Raw genomic sequence first — 16,708 nt, 5'->3', positions numbered from 1 at the left:
GGTCATGGGGGTTCTGTATGGGAAGTTTGGCCCAATTCTATCGTTGGTGGGGTTCAATGGGCTCTTTGATTGCAGGTGAACTATAAATCCCAGCAACTACAACTCCCAAATGTCAAGGTCTATTTTCCTCAAACTCCATCAGTGTTCAAATCTGGCCATATTGAGTATTCGTGCCAAGTTTGGTCCTGATCCATCATTGTTTGGAATCCGCAGTGCTGTCTGGATGTAGGTGAACTACAACTCCCAAACTCAACATCAATGCCTACCAAACCCTTCCAGTATTTTCTGTTGGTCATGGGAGTTCTGTGTGCCAAGGTTGGTTCAATTCCATCGTTGGTGGAGTTCAGAATTGTCTTTGATTGTAGATTGCTGACCTGAAGGCTACCAGGTTCGAATCCCACCTGGGAAGAGCGTGGGTGAGCTCCCTCTGTCAGCTCCAGCTCCATGTGGGGACATGAGAGAAGCCTCCCACAAGGATGGTAAAAACATCAAAACATCCGGGCAATGTCCCCTGGGCAACATCCTTGCAGACGGCCAATTCTCTCACTCCAGAAGCGACTCAAGTTGCTCCTGACACGGAAAAAAAAATATGTAGGTGAACTATAAATCCCAGCAACTACAACTCCCAAATGACAAAATCAATCCCTCTCCAACCCCGCCAGTATTCACTTTTAGGCATATCAAGTATTTGTGCCAAGTATGGTCCTGTGAATGAGAAGACATCCTGCATATCAGATATTTACATTATGATTCATAACGGTATCAAAATTACAGTTATGAAACAGCAACAAAAATAATTTTATGTTTGGGGGTGACCACAATTTGAGGAACTTTATTAAGGGATCGTGGCATTAGGAAGTTTGAGAACCATGGCACTAAAGTGTAGCCCTTTCTACCAACTTTCTGGACTGTGCCATGTCATTGCCTTCATGCACAGAACTGAGTTTGGGAATCTACCCGGATTAGTAAACCGGAAGATGCACACAGACACATCCCAGCAACCGCCAGGCATAATTTCTCTATCTCCCAGACATTGTTAGCTAGACTCCGTGTACAGAACAAGGGTGTGCCAATTATCCTAATATATTTGCATTGTCTGGCAGAGCCAGTGGTAAGAGCCAAGCCTGGACTCTCAGCTTCAGGAGGTAATAATCTCGTCTGACTCACGGAGTAATAATGGCTCATTGTTCCGGACAAGGGAGGGTTTTGATGTGTACGATGCATATTTATCCAATGAGGAAAGCAGCCTATTAATATCGTGCATCACAGACAGAGCACTCCCAGAATTTTTTTCAGTTCAGGAGCGACTTGAGAAACTGCAAGTCGCTTCTGGTGTGAGAGAATTGGCCTCCTGCAAGGACGTTGCCCAGGGGATGCCCGGATGTTTTCTGATATTTTACCATCCTTGTTGGAGGCTTCTCTCATGTCCCCGCATGGAGCTGGAGCTGATAGAGGGAGCTCATCCGCACTCTCCCCGGGTGGGATTCAAACCTGACAGTCTTCAGGTCAGCAACCCAACCTTCAAGTCACAAGGCTTTAACTCACTGCACCACTGGGGGCTCCACTTGAAGAACTGGTGTGAGAGAATTGGCCATCTGCAAGGACGTTGCCAAGGGGATGCCCGGATAATTAATAATAATAATAATAATAATAATAATAATAATAATAATAATAATCTTTATTTTTATATCCCGCCCTGTCTCCCCGAAGGGACTCGGGGTGGCTCACAACAGGAACAAGCCCGAAACAACAACATAACATATTTGACAAAAACTTAAAACTTAAAAACTTAAAACAAAAAACGGATGTTTTTTGATGTTTTTACCATCCTTGTTGGAGGCTTCTCTCATGTCCCCGCATGGAGCTGGAGCTGACAGAGGGAGCTCATCCGCATTCTCCCCGGGTTGAATTCAAACCTGACAGCCTTCAGGTCAGCAACCCAACCTTCAAGTCACAAGGCTTTAACTCACTGCGCCACTGGGGGCTCCACTTGAAGAACTGGTGTGAGAGAATTGGCCGTCTGCAAGGACGTTGCCTAATAATAATATTATAATGGGATACAATATTATACTACTAATAATACAATATAATAATATTAATTATACAGTAGAGTCTCGCTTATCCAACATAAACGGGCCAGCAGAACGTTGGATAAGCGAATATGTTGGATAATAAGGAGAGATTAAGAAAAAGTCTATTAAAGATCAAATTAGGTTATGATTTTACAAATTAAGCACCAAAACATCATGTTATACAACATTGAAAAAGTAGTTCAATACGAAGTAATGCTATGTAGTAATTACTGTATTTACGAATTTAGCACCAAAATATCACGATGTATTGAAAGCATTGGCTACAAAAATGCGTTGGATAATCCAGAACGTTGGATAAGCGAATGTTGGATAAGTGAGACTCTACTGTATATTATATATTAAATGTAACATTACTAACAATATTACCATATAATGATATAGTACAATATAGTAATTTAATGCAAATATTGTGCTATGCTAATAATATATTGTATGTTCATTTGATTTGTAAGCCGCTCTGAGTCCCCTTTGGGGTGAGAAGAGCGGGATATAAATGTAGTAAATAAATAAATAGGGGACGCCCTGATATTTTACCATCCTGTAAGAGGCTTCTCTCATGACCCCGCATGGGAAGCTGGAGCTGACAGATGGGAGCTCACCCCGCTCCCTGGAATCGAACCACTGACCTTTCAGTCAGCAGTCCTGCAAACAGGGGCTCCACACTCCCGGAAATTAAACATACCAAAATTTTATTAATGCAAGAGCATGAATGTGGATGCGTATTCTACCAGAAGAGACCTCCCAAAGTCCAAATGGGTCCAGAACCTTGACCCAAAATAAAAGGAATAGTCATGAGGCAAGATGTTGACTCCCTCTCCATCTGGGTCAGTTTCCCTATGTATAAAAATTAAAATTATTATTATTATTATTATTATTATTATTATTTTATTATGACACAGCAAACAAGATAGATATGCTGGATTTCATATCACAAAATCACAAGTCAAACACTTCCCAAGTGTCTAGGACTGTGTGATGTATTTTCGGATGATGTGCACAGATCCCAGTAGGGTGTCCTTTTGCAGCTGGCAGATCGTAATTTTGTCAATGTCTATTGTTTCCAAATGCCGGCTGAGATCTTTTGGCACGGCACCCAATGTGCTCATCACCACCAGGACCACCTGTACTGGTTTCTGCCAGAGTCTTTGAAGTTCAATCTTGAGGTCCTGATAGCGGCTGAGTTTTTCCTGTTGTTTTTCGTCAATGCGATTGTCACCTGGGATGGCGACATCAATGATCCAAACCTTTTTCTTTTCCACAACTGTGATGTCAGGTGTGTTGTGCTCCAGAACTTTGTCAGTCTGGATTCAAAAGTCCCACAGTATCTTTGCGTGCTCATTTTCCAAGACTTTTGCAGGTTTGTGATCCCACCAGTTCTTTGCTGCTGGGAGGGGGTACTTGAGGCATAATTTCCAATGAATCATTTGGGCCACATAGTTATGCCTCTGTTTGTAGTCTGTCTGTGCAATTTTCTTACAGCAGCTGAGGATATGATCAATGGTTTCGTCGGTTTCCTTGCACAGTCTGCATTTTGGGTCATCAGCTGATTTTTCGATCTTGGCCTTAATTGCATTTGTTCTGATGGCTTATTATTATTATTATTATTATTATTATTATTATTATTATTATTATTATTATAGTCTACATAGAGATGTGAAAGCCCAAAGGAGGGAAACTGGAAAAGTCAGGCAAAACAAAACAATCCATCCTACCCACCACCCACCACCCAGAAAAATTGAGAGGAAATGGATTATGACAATATTTTTAAAAGAATTGTGAATAAAACGATTAAGACTCTGTGCTTACATATTTACTGACCTAAAATCATTCCCCAAATGGTGCAAGGCATTTATGTAAGACTATATTTACAGTATCTCACAACGCTGCAGTTCCAGATTTGGTTTTCTTTTTTCTCAGCTCTTTTGATGGGAATGAGTGTGTTATCTCTGCTTGCCACGCTGAGGAACTAGCAGAGGCAAACCCATTCTCTGTCTTGGACTGATTTGCTTTCTTCTGTTGTTATTGTGGGCCTTTACCCTGTTTCCCAAATTGGCAAAAGCAGCTCAATACATTTCAGTATGTTTTCGTGCCATTTGTAACCAAGTGCACATTAAAAAAATAGGTTCGTTTTCTATACTGTTTGCACCAATGATAGCCATTTTATACCAAGCCAAGTTATATATAATGCATGCCATTTTCCTACAGTAACAACACAACTTTCAGTCTATAAAAGATGCTAATACGGTAAAGTCTCACTTATCCAAGCTAAACAGACTGGCAGAACCTTGGATAAGCGAATACAGTAGAGTCTCACTTATCCAACACTCACTTATCCAACGTTCTGGATTATCCAACACATTTTTGTAGTCAATGTTTTCAATACATTGTGATGTTTTGGTGCTAAATTCGTAAATACAGTAATTACAACATAACATTACTGTGTATTGACCTACTTTTTCTGTCAAATTTGTTGTATAACATGATGTTTTGGTGCTTAAATTGTAAAATCATAACCTAATTTAATGTTTAATAGGCTTTTCCTTAATCTCTCCTTATTATCCAACATATTCGCTTATCCAACGTTCTGCCGGCCTGTTTACGTTGGATAAGTGAGACTCTGTCTTGGATAATAAGGAGGGATTAAGGAAAAGCCTATTAAACATCAAATTAGGTTATGATTTTACAAATTAAGCACCAACACATCATGTTTTACAACAAATCAACAAACAAAGCAGTTCAATACACAGTAACGTTATGTAGTAATTACTGTATTTACGAATTTTCGAACACCTTGGAGTGTTGTGAAGCCTCAATGTTTACAGGTTTGGGAGCAGAGATACAGAACGGGGGACAATGCCTGGCTCGACAGCAGTACATGTAAAAAAGATCTTGGAGTCGTCGTGGACAACAAGTTAAACATGAGCCAACAATGTGATGCGGCTGCTAAGAAAGCCAACGGGATTCTGTCCTGCATCAATAGGGGAATAGCGTCTAGATCCAGGGAAGTCCTGCTCCCCTCTATTCTGCCTTGGTCAGACCACACCTGGAATCATACTGTGTCCAATTCTGGGCACCGCAGTTGAAGGAAGATGTTGACAAGCTGGAAAGTGTCCAGAGGAGGGCGACTAAAATGATCAAGGGTCTGGAGAACAAGCCCTATGAGGAGTGGCTTAAAGAACTGGGAATATTTAGCCTGCAGAAGAGAAGGCTGAGAGGAGACATGATAGCCATGTACAAATACGTGAAGGGAAGTCATAGGGAGGAGGGAGGAAGCCTGTTTTCTGCTGCCCTGCAGACTAGGACACGGAACAATGGCTTCAAACTACAGGAAAGGAGATTCCACCTGAACATCAGGAAGAACTTCCTCACAGTGAGAAGGGCTGTTCAGCAGTGGAACTCTCTGCCCCGGACTGTGGTGGAGGCTCCTTCTTTGGAGGCTTTTAAGCAGAGGCTGGATGGCCATCTGTTGGGGGTGCTTTGAATGTGATTTTCTGCTTCTTGCAGGGGGTTGGACTGGATGATCCATGAGGTCTCTTCCAACTCTACTATTCTATTCTATTCTTTTATTTATTTATTTATTTCAAACATTTATATCCCTCCCTTCTCACCCGAAGGGACTCAGGGCGGCGTACAAAATTGACAACAATTCGATGCCTACACATAATTAAAACAGCAATGAAAATCCAATTAAAACAATTAAAACAATATAAAAATATAAAACATATGATTAAAATCCATTCATCCAAAATCCTCGTGCTGTAGCCCTAAATCAGTCCGGGTCGTCTTTATCATTTAATCTTTGAAAGCCTGGGCACATAGCCATGTTTTCAGGGCTTTTCTAAAACTCAAAAGGGTTTCTACTATTCTGTGATTCTGTGATTCTATGATTCACTGCCCTGATTTTGAAGTCTTTTAATACTGGTAGCCAGATTTTGTTCATTTTCACGGTTTCCTCCTTTCTGTTGAAATTGTCCACAAGCACAAACTGATGGTCTGAATTCCCCAAATTGGGAAGTCCAGTGTGGAAAAGCATCCTTCCCTGGAGGTTTTGAAACAGAGACTAGAAGACCACCTTGGAGTGTTATGAAGTCTCAATATTTACAGGTTTGGGAGCAGAGGCTGGATGGGCTTGGAAGGTTCTCTTCCATGTTGTAGGATTGGATGCTTCTACCGTGTTTCCCCGAAAATAAGACAGTGTCTTATATTAATTTTTGATCCCAAAGATGCTCTAGGTCTTATTTCCAGGGGATGTCTTATTTTTCCATGAAGAAAAAAAATCACATTTATTGTTGAACAAAAAAAATGAACATTTATTATATACTATACAGTAGTTGTCATCACAAACCAGCATAACCAGACAAACTGTGAATCCTATCAAGAATTTCTTGTTACTACCAATATTTCCATGTACAACACTCTATGGTAGGTACATTTACCGATCCTGCATGCTCTGGTGTTCTGTTTGGCGGGCATGCTTCCAAACAAAAACTTCGCTAGGTCTTACTTTCAGGGGAGGCCTTATATTTAGCAATTCAGCAAAACCTCTACTAGGTCTTATTTTCTGGGGATGCCTTATTTTAGGGGAAACAGGGTATGATTCTAGAGGCCGGATGGGAGTGTTTTTGGCAGGATGGGCTTGGAAGGTTCTCTTCCATGTTGTAGGATTGGATGCTTCTAAGAGGAGAGGCGCAAAATTCAGGAGTCGCGCTTGGAGAGGATAGAAGAGATCCAGGGCGGCGCTTCCTTGTTCCCTCCCTAGATTGCAAATAAGTAAGGAAAGGGGTGTATGGGTGGGTGCCCCCAGGCGAGAAGGCTCTCCTCCTCCTCCCCCTCCTTCTCCTCGGTTGCCAAGGCGTTGCGCTCCGTCCTCCTCGCCAGCAGGTGACCCTAAGAAGGGCTCTTCTGCGCCTCCGCCGCGTCGCTGCCTGGCGCCGGGTGCTGCTCTTCGGAGGCGTCGTAATCGAGGAGGGGGAGAGAGACGCCTCCTTCCTTGCCAAGGGGGGCTGCGAAGGAACCCAGGGGGCGAGCCAGGCGGAGAGGACAGCCGCCCTCGGCCTGGTGGGCCAGGTAACCTCGCCCAAAACCAGGTAACCTCTCCAAAGACGCGCGCCGCCTCTCCAAAGATTCCAAGCCGTGCGTAAAAGGCGCACCGCTCGCCCGGTTTGCGTCCTCCTCTCTTTCTCTGCCTGTGTATCTGCCCGTGTCTATTTTGGGGTGGCAGGGGGTGGGTCTTGCGTGGGAGGTGTTATCTAGGTGACAGCTTGGGGCGGGAGGGAGGGAGACGCTTCTCGGAGGCAATGCTTTCCCAATTCCAATTTTCTTTCCAAGACCCCAGGTGCACGTCTCCCTTTGAGCCAGTGCAACAGGTGTGGACTGGAAGGGAGGCGTCCAGGGCTTTGGACACGTGTTGCTTTTGGCACAAGCCTTTCCTCCCCATCCCCTCGCCTCTGCCAGCCTTAAACGCCTCCTTTTCCGCCTTTTCCACTGAGATGGGTTGCTATGTTGCCAGGGCTTGGAAACCAGCATTCGTCTCGTTACTCTTTAGGATACAGGAAAGGATTGTTGATACTCATTAGGCAAAGGAGCCCCTGATGGAGTAGTGGGTTAAAGCCTCATGACTTGAAGGTTGGGCTTCTGATCTGCAAGCTGCCAGGTTCGAATCCCAGCCGGGGAGAGTGCGGATGAGCTCCCTCTATCAGCTCCAGCTCCATGTGGAGAGAAGCCTCCCACAAGGATGATAAAAACATCAAAACATTCGGGCGTCCCCTGGGCAACGTCCTTGCAGATGGCCAATTCTCTCACTCCAGAAGCGACTTGCAGTTTCTCAAGTTGCTACTGACACGAAGAAAAAAAAAACTCATTAGGCAATGAGCAGTTGGTATCACTGTTTCTTTTTCTTCTACTGGTCATTCTTCCTCACTTTGCGGCATTTAGATAATGGCACTCATCTTGAAAAAGGTCCTGAATTTAGGAGAAGGCGTTGCTCTGATAACTTCATACAGGAACATTACTTTGCTTCTGAGCTCTATTCTTGAGACGCCTTCCTTGTTCTTGCGCGCCTTCAAATCATTTTTGATATACAGTAGAGTGTCGCTTATCCAACATAAACGGACTGGCACAACGTTGGATAAGCAAAAATGTTGGATAATAACGAGGGATTAAGGAAAAGCCTCTGGGGCCCCTGGTGGCACAGTGTGTTAAAGTACTGAGATGCTGAACTTGTGGACCAAAAGTTCCCAGGTTTGAATCCCAGGAGCGGAATGAGCACCCGCTGTTAGTCCCAGCTTCTGCCAACCTAGCAGTTCGAAAACATGCCAATGTGAGTAGATCAATAGGTACCGCTCCGGTGGGAAGGTAACGGCATTCCATGCATTCATGCCTATGGCCACATGACCTTGGAGGTGTCTACGGACAACGCCGGCTCTTGGGCTTAGAAATGGAGATGAGCCCCAACCCCCAGAGTCAAACATGACTGGACTTAACGTCAGGGGAAACCTTTACCTTTACCTTTACCTTAAGCACTATATAAGCATTATATATTATTATATTGTTCCTTTTTTGCCCTGGAAACATTTTGATGACCTTGTTTGGGGATTCAAGCATTGTTATAATAGTTGCATGGATTCCAAAAATTAATGTCTCCAAAGTTTCAGTATTCAATCTAATACGATATGTCAATTTCAGTATCAAAGTGATTTTGGCACAGAAAGCCAGGGTGGCATAGTTGGTGACATAATCCTGGGTGGCATGTATGGATCATGGTGGTTACTTTCAGAATTTTGGGGGGAGTTAACTTTTTGCTCCTTTCTGTCATTCACAGCATGGTGGCCAGTATGGTCCTCCGCGTTGCCTTGAGTCTGGTGGGCTGGCTCTCCCTCTACACGTGGTCTTACCGTCGGCACAAGGACCGGACCTGTGAATGGAGCTGCCGACTGGTCACTCTGACTCATGGGGTCCTCGCCACTTGCCTCTCTGGCTACATCGGCTTCATTGATGGTCCTTGGCCAATGTCTTATCCAGGTACTCCATAACCATTCTTGGCCTCGAGACAGATATTGCTTCCAAACAAAGAAATAGGAATAAGAATACAGTCAAGATTCTAACACCTACAGATTTAGTTTTTCTTGGATGTGGTTTATATGTTCTATACAGGAATCATCACTAGGTTCTCCATAGTGTCTCCAGAAGACCAGAAGAGTCCTGGAGATGACACTTCTCTAAGCACATTTCTGGCAGATGTTGACTGTAGAGTTGTGCTGAAAAACCCAGTGATTCTTAAAGTAGTGCTCTCTTCAGTAAAAAAAAGGATCATTTCTTAATTCATGTTTCCATCCACTTTTAGAGGGATCCTAGATGAAAATTGAGGGCTTACTGTAAAAACATTTATTTCTCACTTGCTTCACCCTGTGAATAGAGGCAGGGAATAACCATAAACAAAACAACACACCGTATCAGTTAACAGAGCATATAAAACAATCCCACCAATAAATGTTGAAAAAAACAATTTAAAAATAATCTGGAAAGGACAATCAGTGTAGCACTTGTTTTTGTGTTGAGTTGGTGATTGATTTTCGATTCCAATGACCATCCAATTGACCTCTTTTTGAATGTGTCTAGATTCTCCTTTATCTGATCCAAATAAGGCCGAAAGAAGGTTTGAACTGGAAAATCATCATGATCACATGCTGTTTAAATTTAGTGACCAAGTCCAAGAGTTGAATGAAAAATAATGCCTCCACCTTCATAACTCTTCAACAGATGGCAGTACCGGTATGCGGCAGGTACTAACTTGTTCAGTAGACTCTCCACTAGTTTCATTTGGCGGGAAGCCTTAGCATTGAATGGTTGTATTGTCAAAGCACGAAGTATGGAACCCTGCACAGACAGTCGGTCAATGCAACTTAAGCAACGTGCAGTCATTGAATTCTTGACAGCAGAAGGTGTCACCCCAAAGGAGCTGTTTATGGTGATTGTGTTGATGTGAGTCCTGTGCATCATTGGGCGAGTAAGTTTAAAGATGTTGAGGTGGGAACATCTGACTTGCGTGACAAAGAGTTGGACATCCTGTGACAGCAACCACCGAGTTTCACAAGCAAAAGGTTGACAGATTGATTCAGGACGATCATCGTATCCCTCAGAGAGAAATTTCAAGCATAATCAGCATTTCACAAGAACGTGTGGGTCACATTATTGCTTTGCTTGGCTATCGGAAGATCTGTGCATGAAGGGTCCTGTGAGACGCTGGTTGCGGAAACAGAGTGTCGACTTCTTTTGTGACGGCTTCAGAAAACTTGTTCATCGTTGGAAGAAATGTATCCAATTGTTTGGTGATTATGTGGGAAAGTGAATAGTGGTAGTTAAAGAGCACATTCTAAGGATTATTTCTGCGATTTATTTATTAAAATATTCCCATCCAAACCCAAGTAACGAAGGTGGAGGCATTACTTTTCATTCAACCCTCGTATCATAGACTAGGAGCTGTATTGGCTTCTCTTTCCATTGCCCTATGGGGTGGGTGAGAATATTTGGCCATATTTTTAAAGCATACTTTCCCAAACTACGTGATCTCCCTGACAGATCAGGGGTGAAGTTGGCCTCTCTTGTTCTATGCATTGACTAATCTGCTTGTTGATGTTCTTGTGGCACGCAACCACGATGATGTGACTTTTGTCTCTTCTTCCAGGGTCCCCAAACACCACCCTCCAGGTCCATGCCTTGTGCATGAGCTTGGGCTACTTCCTCTTCGACCTCGGTTGGTGTGTCTACTTCAAGGCGGAAGGAGCCTTGATGTTGGCCCATCATACTGTCAGCATCTTAGGGATCACTGTGTCTCTTGCTCTGGGAGAATCTGCTGCAGAAGTCAACGGCGTCATCTTCGGTAGCGAGATCACCAACCCGCTCCTGCAGGCCCGGTGGTTCCTCCGGCAGGTGGGCCTCTACCACACGCTCATCGGGGACGTGGTGGACTTCTTCTTCGTGGTGCTCTTTGCAGGGGTCAGGATTGGAGTCGGGGCTTGGCTGATGTACTGCGTCTTGACCTCTCCGAAACCCAAGTGGTTCATCAAGGCAGGAGGCGTGATCATGTACGCCGTGTCTTGTGTTTTTTTGGTCAGCATCTGCCAATTCGTCCGGAGGAAAAGCATAAGGAAGTACCACGCCTGGAGGAGTTGGTGGAACAAAGAAATGAACTTGAGTGCCAACGGATACCTGAAAGAGCATTGACCCCAACCCAGCCCAAGTCTGTCTCAATGATCTGGCATTGAAAGTTACCCAGGGCTTGTCTCATGAGGCGATGTTTGAGAGAAGAACCATATTGGGATGAAGATCGAGTTTTGCTGGGCTGTTGGGTTCTAAGTGGAGAGACCCGCGTTCAAATCCGTGACGTTCACTATAAGCTAGCCATATTCTCCCAGCCTAACCTACCTCACAGGGTTGTTGTGAGGACAAAATGAGATACCTCCCACTCATGTAGGACTGAGATGTTTGGAAGATGTGTAGGACACAAAGACAATGGGTAGGTGGGCACAAATCCTGTTCCTTTTCTAACACCAGGAATATTTACACTGGGGAAACCATTATGGGCATGTGCTATAGGCCAAACACATTCAACAGGATGAAAAACTAGTTTACAAAATGATCAGACTCCTTCTTTGGAGGCTTTTAAACAGAGGCTGGATGGCCATCTGTGGGGAGTGTTTTGTGCTTTTCCTGCATGGCAGAATGGAGTTGGACTAGATGACCTGTGTGGTCTCTTCCAAATCTAATATTCTATTAAAAAGTTTGCCATTTCCTCCTCCAGCACTGCCATAACCTTAAGAGGAGTCAACAAGCAACAAGATTTTAGTGATCCAGCTCACTATCTGTTTTCTGTTCCAATAATGGAAGTTCACAATACAGTAGAATCTCACTTATCCAACATAAAAGGGCCGGTAGAACGTTGGATAAACAAATATAATAATGAGAGATTAAGGAGAAGCCTATTAGACATCAAATTAGGTTATGATTTTACAAATTAAGCACCAAAACATCATGTTTAACAACAAATTTGACAGAAAAAGTAGTTCAATAGGCAGTAATGCTATGTAGTAATTACTGTATTTACAAATTTAGCACCAAAATATCACAATGTATTGAAAACATTGACTACAAAAAATGTGCTGGATAATCCAGAACGTTGGATAAGCAGATGTTGGATAAGTGAGTACTATACTTTCAAAGAGGAATGGAAGTATTTCAGGAAGTTGTTCTGGTCCATGAGCCATTCGATTCCAGCCATATGCAAGTTTCCCCAAAGCTATGCAAAGATAGAGATGATAATGATGATTTTTATTTCGTGTCAGGAGCAAATTGAGAAACTGCAAGTCGCTTCTGGTGTGAGAGAATTGGCCGTCTGCAAGGACGTTGCCCAGGGGACATTGCCCGGATGTTTTGATGTTTTTACCATCCTTGGGGAGTTCTTTCATGTCCCCACATGGAGCTGGAGCTGTTAGAGGGAGCTCATCCACACTTTCCCTGGGTTGGATTCAAACCGGCAACCTTCAGGTCAGCAAGCCAACGTTGAAGTCATCAGTCTTGCCAGCACAAGGGGTTAACCCACTGTGCCACCGTGGGCTCCTTATGATGATGATAATGACAATAAGTAATAATAAATAATAATAAACTTTATTTGTATACTACCCTATCTCCCTGGAGGGACTCGGGGCTGTTTCTTTCCACCATAGGTAAAACATTCAGTTACCAAAACAAGAACATACAGCACAACCATAATAAAACATCAACACAAATTACCGTTTTTACACAACATATTCATTTAAAATTTAAAACCTGTTTCAGCGCTAGTCCATTGGATGAGATTCAACTCCCAATGGACAAAATTCCAAGGTGGGCCTAACTAGCTATAAGAGGCTGGGGCCAGGCTAGTGCAGCTATTGAACTTGCGGACCAAAAGGTCGCAGGTTCGAATTCGGGGAGCAGAATGAACGCCCACTGTTAGCCCTAGCTTCTGCCAACCTAGCAGTTCGAAAACATGCAAATGTGAGTAGATCGATAGGTACTGCTCCGGCGGGAAGGTACAGTCATGCTCCATACCGTCATGCTGGCCACATAACCTTGGAGGTGTCTATGGACAATGCCGGCTCCAACTTAGAAATGGAGATGAGCACCAACCCACAGAGTCGGACACAATTAGACTTAATGCCAAGGGAAAACCTTTACCTTTACTAGTTTCCAGCACATGGAGAGAGGAGATGATTGGTCCACCCTACCTAGTAACTGGAGAATCACCACGCTGAGAGTTTTCTGGCAGAGAATGTGAAGTTCCTTACCAAACTATACAACTCAGGATTCCATAGGATGGAGCTATGTAGCTCTTAACGTGGCATGGCATTGCTACCGTGTTTCCCCGAAAATAAGACAGTGTCTTATATTACTTTTAACCCCAAAAGATGTGCTAGGTCTTATTTTCAGGGGATGTCTTATTTTTCCACGAAGAAAAAAATCACATTTATTGTTGAACAAAAAAATGAACATTTATTATATACTATACAGTAGTTGTCATCACAAACCAGCATAACCAGACAAACTGTGAATCCTATCAAGAATTTCTTGTTACTACCAATATTTCCATGTACAACACTCTATGGTAGGTACATTTACCGATCCTGCATGCTCTGGTGTTCTGTTTGGCGGGCATGCTTCCAAACAAAAACTTTGCTAGGTCTTACTTTCAGGGGAGGCCTTATATTTAGCAATTCAGCAAAACCTCTACTAGGTCTTATTTTTTGGGGATGTCTTATTTTAGGGGAAACAGGGTACGACCCAACAAGATGACGATTCGCTTCCCGACCTTGCTGGATCGGACCAATCCACTGTACCACATAATGGTTGGATGGTGGATTTTGGTATCCCAACTCCCATGAAATCCAAAGCCAGTCATTCTCTCTACCTCACAGGGTTATGCAGGGTTACAATAAACAATACAAAGAAAGGATTCCCTGAAATGCACAGGCAAGAGGCCACTATAACTAGAAATGTAATCCAATAATATAAACTATAAAACAGTAATTAAACCAAAATATAATCCATGTGTTACCAAGAAGCGATTTCCTGCTTCTTAGCAGTGGGTTGGACTGGATGGCCCATGAGGTCTCTTCCAACTCTACTATTCTATGATTCTATGATAACACACATACATTCATAGAAAGTAAAATTCTATATTCAGAGTTTGTGAGTCCAATGCCCACCAGAGTTCATGTTCCACATGAACGTCCAAGTAAGTGAATCCTTTTATGAATCCAATGTCGTATGTATTCCCTGTAGGTCCACTCCGTCATTGATAATGACACATTGAAATTATATATTTGAAGAACGAAATTGACTACTCTAGGTTCTCCATACCTGCATAACCACCACCTGAGGAAGACTACACAGTCGAAACCGGTCGTGGATGGTGACTAATCTTGGATTTCATAAAGGGATTCACTTACTTGGACGTTTAAATTTGGACTCACAAACTCTGAATATAGATTTTTACTTTCTATGAATGTATGTGTGTTGGTAACACATGGATTATATTTTGGTTTAATTGCTGTTTTATAGTTTATATTATTGGATTACATTTCTAGTTATAGTGGCCTCTTGCCTTATGCAGGGTTACACCAGGCATGGGCAAACTTGGGTCCTTTAGGTGTTTTGGACTGCAACTCCCACCATTCCTAACAGCCTCAGGCCCCTTCCTTTTCCCCCTCAGCCGCTTAAGCGGCTGAGGGGGAAAAGGAAAGGGCCTGAGGCTGTTAGGAATGGTGGGAGTTGCAGTCCAAAACACCAGGAGGGCCCAAGTTTGCCCATGCATGATCTACAAAACTCTATTCCCCATCCAGTGGGAATCCATGCATCTTCAATGCTTTCCCTTGCGCATTAGAAACATGCAGGTCGGAGGAAGCTAGTCTGCATGAGAGAGAAAGCTGAGCCAAGTACTTAACTCGGCATAATTGACTAATCCGATGTATAAGGAAGGTCATTCGAGCCACTCGGAAGCTTTGGTCATACTGGCACACCGGCACCTTATAATGTGAGTGATGGCTGCTATTTTGAGTTCTGAGCAGCGGAAGAAGCCAAACTTGCAAACACCAGCAATGGATTACACTATGCAACAACATTTGAAACAAATTCTGTTCCTAGTTTAAAAGTGTTACGGTAGAGTCTCACTTATTCAACATAAACGGGCCATAAACGTTGGATAAGAATATAATAAAATAATAATACACTATTATAATTGTATATGTATATTACATGTAATATTACTAATAATATTGCAATATAGTCATATACAGTAGAGTCTCACTTATCCAACACTCGCTTATCCAACATTCTGGATTATCCAACGCATTTCTGTAGTCAATGTTTTCAATATATCATGATATTTTGGTGCGAAATTTGTAAATACAGTAATTACTACATAACATTACAGTGTATTGAACTACTTTTTCTGCCAGATTTGTTGTATAACATGATGTTTTGGTGCTTAATTTGTAAAATCATAACCTAATTTGATGTTTAATAGGCTTCTCCTTAATCTCTCCTTATTATCCAACATATTCGCTTATCCAACATTCTGCCGGCCCGTTTATGTTGGATAAGTGAGACTCTACTGTAGTACAATATAATAATATACAGTGCTTATATAGTGCTATACTAATAATATAATACAGTAGAGTCTCACTTATCCAAGCTAAACGGGTCTGCAGAATGTTGGGATAACAATAATATAATAAAATAATAATAATACACTATTATAATTGCATATTTATATTACATGTAATATTACTAATAATATTGCAATATAGTCATATAGTACAATATAATAATATACAGTGCTTATATAGTGCTTATATTGTGCTATACTAATAATATAATGCAGTAGACTCTCTCTTATCCAACATAAACGGGCCAGCAGAACGTTGGATAACAATATAATAAAATAATAATACACTATTATAATTGTATATGTATATTACATGTAATATTACTAATAATATTGCAATATAGTCATATAGTACAATATAATAATATACAGTGCTTATATAGTGCTATACTAATAATATAATATAGTAGAGTCTCACTTATCCAAGCTAAACGGGCCGGCAGAATGTTGGGATAACAATATTATAATAATAATATTATAATAATACACTATTATAATTGTATATGTATATTACATGTAATATTACTAATAATATTGCAATATAGTCATATAGTACAATATAATAATATACAGTGCTTATATAGTGCTATACTAATAATATAATACAGTAGAGTCTCACTTATCCAAGCTAAACGTGTCAAGGACAGAACGCCACAAGATTCAAAGTAACAGAGTTTATTAGATTACAGAACTCAAAAATGCCCGTAAAACACAAGGGCCAGGCAGTTTTTGCCTTTAGGAGCAAAAAGGGGCAAAAGTAAATGTTCAAAAGATAAACCGGATTAAACCGGAGTTTAATCCGGGTAAAAACAAACTGCTTGCTTCAGCCTGGGTATAAACGAAACGAAAGCCAAGGAACAAAAGATACAAAGAATGCAACTAATTGGCAGCAGATTCCTCTCTGCTGCCAACA

The 16,708-nt window shown here is 42.1% G+C and overlaps 1 protein-coding gene across 1 annotated transcript; it reads left to right on the top strand.

Annotated features, from left to right (window-relative positions):
• The first annotated feature begins 7,050 nt into the window (after nucleotides 1-7,050).
• Nucleotides 7,051-12,769, top strand: tlcd5 (TLC domain containing 5). The gene is made up of 3 exons (XM_008113745.3): nucleotides 7,051-7,180; nucleotides 8,914-9,113; nucleotides 10,777-12,769. The coding sequence occupies exons 2-3, from the start codon at nucleotides 8,915-8,917 to the stop codon at nucleotides 11,313-11,315; spliced, it is 738 nt and encodes a 245-aa protein (XP_008111952.3). The 5' UTR covers nucleotides 7,051-7,180; nucleotide 8,914; the 3' UTR covers nucleotides 11,316-12,769.
• Nucleotides 12,770-16,708: the final 3,939 nt, after the last annotated feature.

This window comes from Anolis carolinensis, unplaced genomic scaffold (genome assembly GCF_035594765.1).
Source record: "Anolis carolinensis isolate JA03-04 unplaced genomic scaffold, rAnoCar3.1.pri scaffold_8, whole genome shotgun sequence".
Lineage (NCBI taxonomy): Eukaryota > Metazoa > Chordata > Lepidosauria > Squamata > Dactyloidae > Anolis > Anolis carolinensis.
This window is presented reverse-complemented; position numbering and strand designations above follow the sequence as displayed.

Excerpts from the sequence above, each read along its gene's own strand:
- tlcd5 (XM_008113745.3), top strand. The coding sequence starts at position 8,915 with ATGGTGGCCAGTATGGTCCTCCGCGTTGCCTTGAGTCTGGTGGGCTGG. Across the intron at positions 9,114-10,776 it reads TTGGCCAATGTCTTATCCAG|GGTCCCCAAACACCACCCTC; the intron begins GTACTCCATAAC and ends CTCTTCTTCCAG.